The sequence below is a fragment of the Bubalus bubalis genome, chromosome 11, assembly GCF_019923935.1.
Source record: "Bubalus bubalis isolate 160015118507 breed Murrah chromosome 11, NDDB_SH_1, whole genome shotgun sequence".
NCBI lineage: Eukaryota > Metazoa > Chordata > Mammalia > Artiodactyla > Bovidae > Bubalus > Bubalus bubalis.
In genome coordinates, this window is record NC_059167.1 from 59,612,706 (window position 1) to 59,624,885 (window position 12,180).

General features: G+C 43.1%; 1 protein-coding gene across 8 annotated transcripts in view; it reads left to right on the forward strand.

The window, feature by feature from the left end:
- Window positions 1-12,180, forward strand: part of NIN (ninein) — a 104,741-nt gene that overhangs the window by 16,742 nt on the left and 75,819 nt on the right. For all 8 annotated transcript variants that reach the window (XM_025295786.2, XM_044925128.1, XM_044925129.1 and 5 more), the window contains one exon: window positions 4,271-4,352. In XM_025295786.2, coding sequence (XP_025151571.1) covers window positions 4,271-4,352 — 82 coding nt within the window. The remainder of the gene's footprint in view (window positions 1-4,270; window positions 4,353-12,180) is intronic.

Here is a 12,180-nt window from a genome sequence, read left to right on the forward strand (position 1 = left end):
GCCGTCTATGGGGTCGCACAGAGTCAGACACGACTGAAGCGACTTAGCAGCAGCAGCAGCAGCAGTTGTGTTGGTTTCTGCCATACAGCAACATGAATCAGTCATAACTATATGTCTATCCCCTTCCTCTTGAGCCTCCCTCTACCCTTCCATCCCACACCTCTAGGTCATCACAGGGTGCCAGGCTGGGCTCCTAGTGTTGCATAGCAGCTTGCCACAAGCTATTTTACACAGTATATATGTCAATTGCTTTCTCAATTCGTCCCAGCCTCTTTTCCCCCAACTATGTCTACAAGTCTGTTCTCTATATCTGCGTCTCTATTCCTGCCCTGCAAATAGGTTCATCAGTACCATTTTTCTCGATTCCACATATATGTGTTAATATACGATATTTGTTTTTCTCTTTCTAACTTCATTCTGTATAACAGGCTCTAGGTTCATCCACCTCGGTTCAGCTGATTCACATTTGTTCCTTTTCATGGTTGAATAAAAAGGAAACACTTTTGCACTCTGGGTGGGGATGTAAGTTGATAACAGCCATGATTATGGCTGGAGATTCCTTAAAAAACTAGGAATAAAACTACTATATGACCCAGCAATCCCACCACTGGGCATATACCCTGAGAAAACCGTAATTCAAGAAGACACATGTACCCCAGTGTTCACTGCAGCACTGTTTACGATAGCCAGGACATGGAAGTAACCTAGATGTCCATGGATAAAGAAGTTGTGAGATAGATAGATAGATAGATAGATTTTATATATATATATATATATATATAATAAAAGATCACGCACATACAGTGGAATTATTTTTTCTTTTCATTTTTTTGTGTCTCAAAATGTTTGCCAGTTTCAGCCTTGTAGTTGCTAATCGACTTTCTTCCCTTGTCCCCCCTCCCACCCTCTAGAATCTGGACTGTAGCTGGTAAACCACTTGAGGGCAGAGGTTATATATACTCTTGCCTTCATGTCCTTCAGGACAGGCTTTGTGTCCTGAAGCCTCAGTCTCCGGCTCTACGCCTCGTGACATTGTGTAAAGTTGAGGATGTGACCTGGACCAACAGAGGGATCTCCCTGAGAGGTCAGACCAGGAGAGAAGGAGGGACTGGGATGGGCAGGGGGCTGGACTTTGATGAGTCCAGGCAGAAGGCCTGAGTTCTCCTGGTACTCTGTCACTTCAAAACCAGCAGCCTTGGAAAGGACATGCCTTCTCTGAGCCTCTTTCCTTTCAATTTAGTGGAAGGATGCCTGCCTTGAGATAGAGCAGTAAAATTCATCTAATCGCAGGAGCAAAAAACAGGCATAGAGAACAGAAGGGACTTATGGGACACTGTCAAACAGACTAATAACACACTTATAGGGGCCTGTCTCTCCTGGATGTTGTGAGAGTCAGCTGGCTAAATGTCCAGGAGGGAATGAACCTACAATAGTGCCCCCAGGACTTGCATTAATATAACTTTCTAGTAACTGAATCTCTTTCCCATTTAGCAGTGGGGGTTGGGGGAGTAAATTTGAGATACAGAGACCCCTGAGTCATCTGTGTGGCTAGTCCTCACCGGGTTGAACTACATTAGGACAAAATTCTGAAGGGTTCTTTCCAATGACTTCTATCAAAACTGCCACCTTGAGAAGACCCAGCAGAGGCCCACAGAGTCAGGTATAAAGGATGTGAAAGTCTCAAATCAGAAACCACCCTTTTGAAACAGGAGCCTCCTTCTCTTCAACTCATTAACTAACTGTGGCAACAAGGGACTCCAGTTTCATTCGGTCATGCCTACTGATTCCCTAAGAGAGAGTAGAATCAAGGAGTTGGGGTCCCCGAACACAGCAGACCAGATCTGCTTTTCTGGTGCTGGGCAGCTGCACAGATCCTGGGGGAGGCAGGCTCCCAGATCTCCTGCTCTCACCCCACCCTGCACTTGGTTGGCTGGGTCACTCTCATGGTCAGTCGCTTTACTTGGCCATTTCTCTGTGAAAGTGGTGAAAATAGTCACCCCATTACTGCCTATTGGTAGTGGCTACTACCACTTACTGAGTACCTGGCAAGCTCTGGAAGTTGGTGATGGACAGTGAAGCCTGGTGTGCTGCAGTCCATGGGGTTGCAAAGAGTTGGACACGACTAAGTGACTGAACTGAACTGCACAAGTGCTAGGAAGTTTGAGACACTTCATGTAACTCTCATTTTATCTCCCTAAAGCTGTTATGAGGGAGGTGGTGGCATACATAACATAAAACACATGCAGTGCTTTTGGCAAAGTACCTGCCTGACTGCCTGTGACCATTCCTGAGCATATGGAGGCCCTATCACCAGGGCCTAGGATAGGGCCTGGCACATAGCAGTGGCCCAATAAATATCTGCTGAATGAATCGTAAAAATTAGTTGTTCCATAGCCCCACTTCTCAAGAGGAGCAGACTCAAGCTTGGAGAGGTTTAGTAACTGAGCCATTTCACAGAAGCAGGTGAGTGGCTGAGCCAGAGTCAGAACCTCTGGCCAACTGGCTCCGGCATATAGAGCCTTCGCTCCTCACCCTTCTCCTGCCCACCCTGAGAGGAAGGCATGATCCTGGTAGGAAGTAGTAGATGCCAGTGTGGGAGATGCCCTGAGTAGGAGGGGCTTGGGTATGAGATGTCTGTGAGCTGGCTGGTGGGGAAGATGGTCTTCCCCTGGCTAACCGAGGCTGGATGCCGCAGTGCCTGAAGCACAGCCGCCACTGGCAAAAGCTGGCCCTCTTTCCTCTCCCCGGTATTTCTGTGATTTGTCAGCTATGAAACCTAATGAGCACAGTTTATAATTCTATGATCTTTTAATCCTTCACTGGCTCCTTAGCAGATGCCCGCCCTTCCTTAATGGACTTCTGCTCTGGCTCCATAAATATGCCGACTTTTAGTCTGTGTGATCTAAAGGAATATGATTTAGAAAGCAATTTCAAGTAATCAAAATGAATGTGGTAGAGAAATCACATGTCGTTTGGGGGAGCGTGGTAAATTGCAAGCATATACAGTTTTATGACACATGAATCTCAGTGGATTCCTCTCCTTTGCATTGATTTGCATGAATAAGACATATGATTTGTTTCCTTTGTTGTTTAGATAACTAATGAGGTTTGCTGCTTTTCCACATTTAATTCAGAAGTGGTTTTTATCTGTCACCTATATTTAAACTCCTAGGCAATGTTTTGTAATGATGTCCCAAAGAGACCCACAGCAGCACACATTATGAATTTATCAACTTTGTATTTACATATGGGCTTCTGTATAAATAGGTACCATGTTATTAAACTATAATTATGGTGAGAAGAAATACCATCTCTTGCTTCTGCCCCATGGTGAGATCATGTGAATTTAAGTTATAGAATAATATACTTGGCTATAAAGAAAACCATTTTACTCCTTTAATATCCCAGTTCTAAGTTTGTTTTTTTTTTTTTTTTTTTCAAGAATTGTACAAACCTCCCCGCCTTTTTTCTTTTTAATACTGAAAGTTCCAAATGATACCAACAGTCTCCTTTGTGGACCACACCAAGAGAAGAGGGACTCTCCCTTATGTGCCAAGGAAACTGATAAGGATATTTGCAAAATTGTACTCACAAAACATTAAATAAAGCTTCAATAACCAATTCTGAGTATTAACTTAAGTAAAACTCAGGTTCCATCCTACTTCAGTCAAGGTAATTGTATTTTTAAGAATTCGGGAGCATGCTTCCCAAGGTTCTTTTATCCTTTGTGTATGCTATTGATTTCTACTTGTTTATAGAATTAGGGGCCTTGGGAGATAAATATCATCTACTTGCCTGAGGCAAGACTGTATTTCAAGTCATCCTTGAAAGGTAGTTTACTCTCTTCTAGAATATCTTAAGAGATGAAAGCGTTTTTGGCACATTGTTAAAAAGGGTCATTTACTTGGAAAATTTTTTCTAGTGTCTAACCTAACATCTTTCTCTTCTGGTCTTGTTCAGAAAAATAAAAGGAACTGAGTTCAAAACCTATCTTCTTCTGAGTTTATAAAGAGGATTTTGCTGTGCAATTTTCCCCCTCAGGGTTGAACAAATGTTGATACTGGTGTTGGTGACTCTGGTGTGTAAAATGATCATCCCATTTTCCCTTTAGTGCTTTAGAGAAAAGAAGAATCGGGAACAAAAACAGGTTCTAGGACTCCCTTCAAGGCTGTCAGGATGCTAACAAATGGTTCTGGAACCTTGTACATGGGTTTGCTTCCTTAAGGCTATGGAAAACATTTTTAATTTATTTTGAATTGTTTATTTTTAGGTGCATTTTGACCAGTTTAAAGAAGCATTAATACTTATCTTGTCTAGAACTCTATCAAATGAAGAGCACTTTCAAGAACCAGGTAAGGACGCTAACTTCTCTTCCTTCTGCTTTAAAATGTGTCCAGGGGAGAATCTGGGGACTTTGAGGCATGTGTGTGAAAGCTTCGGAGTATCTGCCTCCCCCGGATTGAGCGGTTATTTGGAGTGACTTGTCTTTTGACGTGGCCCTAAAAGGCGTGCAGCTGCCGCACGCTAGGAAGAGCCTCCTCTACCACAGCAGCGAATTGGGGAAGAAATCACTGGATTGTTCCCAGGGGATCTGTCAGATGGTGTGGCCATAACTCATTCCTGGAATGAGCAGAGTGGAACTGAATGGTCCTTCTTCCCTCCTCATTGCCCGTGAACATGAAACAATATGAACTGGGGCAGAATTTTGTCTGAAAGAAGGGTGGGTAATTTTATTTAGTCCCTGTGAGTGGATAGCCCTGTGTTACAGACAGGACCACATTATAATTGTTTTTCTCTCTCCCCTTGAGTGATAGTTCTTTATGGTCCATGTTGTTCATATTTGCACTTTTAGTGCCCAGTAGGATGCTTAGCACATAGTAAGTATTCAATGAAAACTTAATATTATACTTCATTGAATTTTTTAAGGCACTATAGATTATGACACATCATTATTTTATATACTCCTTCCTAAAAAGAAAATTTTTTCTCAGTTATAATGATAAAATGCCATTGATTATAAAACACATCATAATTTGAGAATGTTCAAATCTAAGAGTGTGTGTGTTGGGGGTAATGTCTTGGGATCAGTGATATATGGTAAATAGTTAAGGGGAAGTCTAAACAGTGTTGAAATTTAAATTATAATACAGTCTGTTGTTTTTTTTTTTAATTAGAAGCTAGGGTTAGAGGTTGATTATAAAGGGGCACACAAGGGAATTTTGGGGGTGATGAAACCATTTTTATATCTTGATTGTGATAGTGGCCACAAATTTTGTAAGTTTTTTTCTAACCCACAGAATTGCTCTCTAAACAGGTGAAACTTACTCTGTGTAAATTAGACCTCAATAAACCTGAAAGAGAACACTAAAAATATAGTCCAGTTTTGAGAGTGAGGAGAGATCACTAACATTTTGTTGCTACAAGCAGTCATTCAGTGTGACCTACTTGGAAGCACAGGTGGGAACTCTTGTCTCATCCTCACTGGTGATCCAGTTCATCAGACCTTCTGAAATGCTCCAGATTTGTGTCACATGTATGAACTCGGCGGTTAGCAGTGTTTCGGGTTTGGATTGAGTCTCCCCCTTTTTATTAAGGTTATTGTTAATTCTGACGCTTGCCAGAGCTCTCTTCAAGCCCCTAGCGAGCCTGGGAGGGAGTTTATTGCATCCTAGAGGTTTTCCAGACTAAAAATAGAATTTCTATAGGTCACCCAGTGCTGGAACCTGGACTTTTGTTCTTATGGGGTCTCGCATTTTGTTAGTAGTTTTACTTGTTTAAGGTTGTCCTCTTGATAAAAATAGTATAAGATCTAGGGACCCTAACTAGAGCTATCGTGACATCACCCCATCTATTGTTCATGCGAGCATAGGTAACATACACTTAAGCTCAGTGTTCCCTTTGCCCATAATGGGTGTTTATGTCAGTTTGGAATAGGCTGCCCTGATTCTCATCCTTTTGCTGCTCTTTCTTCAAAACCTGTTCTTGATACCTGCCAGAAAATTGTCATAATAAATAAATAGACCACAAATGTGGAGGGTTCCCTGTAGAACTGTACCATCTTGGGATCTGAATCATAGGATGAGGAGGTAGACAGAGTCTGGTTGAGCTTGGTAACAGTTTGAAAGAAAGGTTTGTAAGTCCAACTCCAGTCAGTGGTTTCAGGTTTGTATGTGCGCCTCACTGCTGGGCAGGAGGAGGCATCTTTGGACAAGTCTTCCAGAGGGGGTTTTAATAGTTGACTGTGTGTTCCATCCTTTGGGTGGACTACCGCAAACCTTTGTTACAGAGCTGCCCCAAGTCAGTGCAATAAAGCATCGAAGTACTTACTGACAGCATTTCCTCCAGCATGGATGTGACTTCCCGAACATTTGATCTGGAAGGATAAAATCTAGGGTTGAGCCTGTGCCTTAAGAGTGTTTTATCTCATATGAGGCTGAGTCATTCCTTCTTTGTTCCTGAGCATCTCTGCTTTTTCTGACTTTTGCCTGTCACTCCTTGACCCTTCCAGTTGTTTCTGGGGATCATGCATTTCTTTTCACTCAAACATTCTCCCACCCACTCAAGTGTGTGACTCCACCCCTACAGGCTGCCTGGCTTGGCTAGAGAGAGGCGGAGAAAGAAGGATCAGGACTTAAATGCTGTATATCAAGAGGCCACCTGGGTTCACCCCCTCTTTCCCCTTTATTAACATGGTTCAGTTCAGTCAGTCATGTCCAACTCTTTGCGACCCCATGGACTGCAGCACGCTAGGCTTCCCTGTTGATCACCAACTCCCGGAGCTTGCTCAAACTCAGTCCATCGAGTCAGTGATGCCATCCAGCCATCTCATCCTCTGTTGTCCCCTTCTCCTTCCACCTTCAGTCTTGCCCAGCATCAGGGTATTTTCCACTGGGTCAGTTCTTTGCAGCAGGTGGCCAAAGCATTGGAATTTCAGCATCAGCATCAGTCGTTCCAGTGAATATTCAGGACCAATTTTTTTTAGGATGGACTGGTTTGAACTGTTATCAACATAACAATCCCATAAGTCATAGACTGTATGACTGCAGGGCTAGAGTGAATGCTGCCATTTTATCCATGAGCAAACGGAGATTCAAAGAGGGATGTGGATTACGTCTCACAGATGGGGGCAGAGGGGAACACTAACCTGTTATTACCAAGGGATGGGAGTCCAGGAGGCTTTGGTTTAGGGTGTTCACCCTCAGATGGATGAGCTGCGGGCAATGCAGTCTCAGTCAGTGCAGCCTGGCCAGAAAGATTCTGACAAGCGGCCAGCAGCAGAAGGAAGGAGCAGAGAAGAGCAAGTTCCACCTAATCGTCAGTGACAGGGGTATCTATGTCCTCAGCATTACTTGGCTGTTCAGCACTTAGTTCATCTTCCACCGTAAGGGGCCAGGGCTGTGGTCTTTTTGTCTTACATTTTGAGATCAATGGACCTACTAGACTTTGAGAGGAAAATTACTCTTAAGTTAGTAAAAATAGGAAGGCCATAGTGCACAGCCTTTGACACTGAATGAGTCATGAATTGATATTTTGTAACATCCAAAATTTTTATAAATTAAAAATATCCAGTGCTGTACCTGACTATAATATAGAAAATCCAGCGTGATATAGTAGAAAGACCCTTGAACCAGGAATTATGTAATACCGGCATGTGTGTTCAGTGGTGACCAACTTTCTGCCACCCCATGCTCCCCTAATTGGGTGGCCTTATATCACTCACCTAGAGCCAGACATCTTGGAATGTGAAGTCAAGTGGGCCTTAGAAAGCATCACTACGAACAAAGCTAGTGGAGGTGATGGAATTCCAGTTGAGCTATTTCAAATCCTGAAAGATGATGCTGTGAAAGTGCTGCACTCAATATGCCAGCAAATTTGGAAAACTCAGCAGTGGCCACAGGACTGGAAAAGGTCAGTTGTCATTCCAATCCTAAAGAAAGGCAATGCCAAAAAATGCTCAAATTACTGCACAATTGCATTCATCTCACATGCTAGTAAAATCATGCTCAAAATTCTCCAAGCCAGGCTTCAGCAATATGTGAACCGTGAACTTCCTGATGTTCAAGCTGGTTTTAGAAAAGGCAGAGGAACCAGAGATCAAATTGCCAACATCCGCTGGATCATGGAAAAAGCAAAAAAGAGAGTTCCAGAAAAACATCTATTTCTGCTTTATTGACTATGCCAAAGCCTTTGACCGTGTGCATCACAATAAACTGTGAGAAATTCTGAAAGAGATGGGAATACCAGACCACCTGACCTGCCTCTTGAGAAACCTGTATGCAGGTCAGGAAGCAACAGTTAGAACTGGACATGGAACAACAGACTGGTTCCAAATAGGAAAAGGAGTTCGTCAAGGCTGTATATTGTCACCCTGCTTATTTAACTTCTATGCAGAGTACATCATGAGAAACGGTGGGCTGGAAGAAGCACAAGCTGGAATCAAGATTGCCAGGAGAAATATCAATAACCTCAGATATACAGATGACACCACCCTTATGGCAGAAAGTGAAGAGGAACTAAAAAGCCTCTTGATGAAAGTGAAAGTGGAGAGTGAAAAAGTTGGCTTAAAGCTCAACATTCAGAAAACGAAGATCATGGCATCTGGTCCCATCACTTCATGGGAAATAGATGGGGAAACAGTGGAAACAGTGTCAGACTTTATTTTGGGGGGCTCCAAAATCACTGCAGATGGTGACTGCAGCCATGAAATTAAAAGATGCTTACTCCTTGGAAGGAAAGTTATGACCAACTTAGATAGCGTATTAAAAAGCAGAGATATTACTTTGCCAACAAAGGTCCGTTTAGTCAAAGCTATGGTTTTTCCAGCAGTCATGTATGGATGTGAGAGTTGGACTGTGAAGAAAGCTGAGCACCAAAGAATTGATGCTTTTGAACTGTGGTGTTGGAGAAGACTCTTGAGAGTCCCTTGGACTATAAGGAGATCCAACCAGTCCATTCTAAAGGAGATCAGTCCTGGGTGTTCATTGGAAGGACTAATGCTAAAGCTGAAACTCCAAGACTTTGGCCACCTGATGCGAAGAGTTGACTCATTGGAAAAGACCCTGATGCTGGGAAGGATTGGGGGCAGGAGGAGAAGGGGACGACAGAGGATGAGATGGCTGGATGGCATCACTGACTCGATAGACATGAGTCTGAGTGAACTCCGGGAGTTGGTGATGGACAGGGAGGCCTGGCGTACTGCAATTCATGGGGTCACAAAGAGTTGGACATGACTGAGCGACTGAACTGAACTATATACATTAAAACTTCTGAGGTCTTTGGTCACCTCATATGTGAAGGTAAGTATACTAGAAAATACTTAAAATCCATTCAACTCCAGGATTCAGCTGTGTTGTCTCCTAATATCTAAATGACATCTACTTGTATGAAAAAGCTAGGTCTGTGTTTCTGTAAAATTTCACCCAAAATAAATTGACACTACAAGGGTGTCAATTAAGAAGGTATTTACTTCTTAAGAGCAAATACCCAGTATAGTTCATGCTTTCCTATTCTTCTAATAAAAGACAGCTATATATAAATAATACAAAAACAAAGCTATAATAGGATTTCAGAGGAGATGGAATTAGGTCATGATTTCCACAGTCTTGGGTTCTGTCATTTCTAACATCTCTAAGGTACAGTGTCTTTATTTTTAAAATTAGAGGGCGTAGATATTTGCAGCATCTTTTTAATTCTGATGTTTATGATTCTAAAACTCTTAACAGAGAGTTTTTCCCCCTAAAAACTCAACAATGCAATGAAGGTACTAAAATTCAGATGAAGTCAGAAAAATGGGTTGGGGATGTAGGGAGTCCTTTGTGGATTCCAAGCTGATTAACATCACCGGTGGCAGAGCTCCCCCACATCTATGTGTGCAGCTTAATTTTCAAGTTATTTTCCTAGAGTGAGAGAGGGACACCTTCATTATTATTTATGGATTATAGGGTTTGGGTAACGGGCTCCAAGCTACACGACTGTAAGCTACATAGTTACATGCCTACGCTGTCCAGATCTGTTCTCCAGAGACTCCTGTCCTTGTCTGCTGTATCTTGCAGTAGGTTTCTGTTCTGTGGTAGATGTAACCGTGATGCAGCAAGCGCTTCCTCCCCTCACACTGTTAATGTAAATATATCTTTCCTTTGTTTATCTGGTGAGGGAAATCTCAGGTTTGGAAAAGCTAAACCCTTAGAAAAATAAGGTAAGGCAGATGATTGGGTTTTTGTTGGTAATAAACATTCTTCACTCCAGAAACTGCCCTATTTCTAATTATTTTCCTTGTACTTTGGAGAAGCTGTGACTATAATAAACAAATACCTCCTCATTCACTTGGCAAGTGTGCACTGAAGCAGACAGCAGGCTAGATCCCGGTTTGCAGGGCTTGAAGATTTGTGCTTGCAGCTGTATTTGGGGGCCGGGGCCAGGCCCTGAACTCTGGCTGAGGGCCCTGTGTTTAGAAGATATGCACAGATGGCCAGCAGGAGTGTCCTCTCATCCTCTCTTCAGTTAAGAACTTAGCCCCTGGTTCCCTTGGTATATATGGGATGCTATCAGTGAGGACCAAAAAGATTTCTTCAAAAGTTAAAAGCAACATAAAGGCACTACCACTAACCACCACCACCATCAAAAGACCGTGTGAGGACTCATTTCCTGAGATCCGAGGGAACTAGAAATGTTCACATCCACTGATGATCATGTAAAATAGTGGGACATTCCTGGATTTTTGTAAAACAATAAGCATCAAAAACTATAAAAGTGTTTTTGGCCAATCAATGCCAGATTCAGATTTTATGCTATGGAAATAATTATGTGTGTGTAAGGATAGTCATTTAAAATAATTAAAATACTAATATATATATATATCTTGAGCAGAAATTTTTTTGAAAGTAATTTATTTTTGGTTACACTAGGTCTTCATTGCTACAACAGCTTTTCTCTAGTTGCAGAGAGTGGAGTCTACTCTCTAGCTGTGGTGTACGGGCTTCTCACTGCAGTGGATTCTCTTGCTGCAGAGCACAGGCTCAATAGTTGGGCCTCATGGGCTTACTTGCCCTGAGGCATGTGGGACCTTCTTGGATCAAACCCATGTCTCCTGCGCTGGGAGGCAGGTTCTTTACCACTAAGGCACCAGGGAAGCCCTCAAGCAGAAATCTTTGACCGTGTATTTTGGTTAGGCAAGCTATGATGTACCTGTATAATCAAAGACTAGGCAACTATTCAGTTGTCCTCTAGAAGAATACTTATTGTTATGACTTTCCAAGGAGCAAGAAGGCACTTAAAGAATGTGTGTGTGTGTGTGTATGTGCAAAAAGGATATTACTGTTATTTACAATTAAATAAGTCTGGTGAGAATTTTGCTAATGAAACAGTTTGTTTGGAAGTCGTGCTGACCTATGTTTATTTTGGTTCCAGTGTATGCGATGCTTTCCAAAGCAGGGACATGAAAATGGTAGTTTTGTGCAGGGAGTCCTAGAGAATTGGCGTGTCCTTTCATGTCAGTGGTGCTAGTGATAGAGAGCCAGCCTGCCAGCGCAGAAGATGTAAGAAGCTCTGGTTCGATCCCTGGGTCACGAAGATTCCCTGGAGGAGAGCATGGCAACCCACTCCAGTATTCTTGCCTGCAGAATCCCCACGGGCAGGAGCCTGGTGGGCTACCATCCATAGGGTCACAAAGAGTCGGACGCGACTGAAGTGATTTAGCATGCATGCCTTCATGTCAGTGCCGTGGTGAAGGGAAAGGAGATGACAAGGAGGAGAAAATGAGGGCACGAATGAGATGAAGGCGGCTTCAGTTCCTGAGACAGACAGGATGCCGTCACTGTGCATTTGCCAGTAATCTTAACCTGTCACAACACATGACGAGAAGGAACATGCTGCAGGACTGGGGGCTGTGAGGCCTTCCCTGAGCCTGCTCCATGAGCTCCAGGACCCTGGGTGGGAGGACCCAAGCCCCGGCAGAAGCTACCTGACAGAGTAGTGCCTTGCCCCACAAAGCTCCTGTGGCTTTCCCTAAACCTCGGGATGTTAGGTACTCCTCACCTCAGTAAGGACTAAGGGTCCAGGTCTCTGACTCCAAAGCCCATGGGCTCTTTCCATGAAGCACTGCTGCCCTGGAAAGCATGCAGTCCAGCTGGGCAGGTAAATCTAACAAGTAAAATGTTTATAGAAAAATATGACCATGGTCAG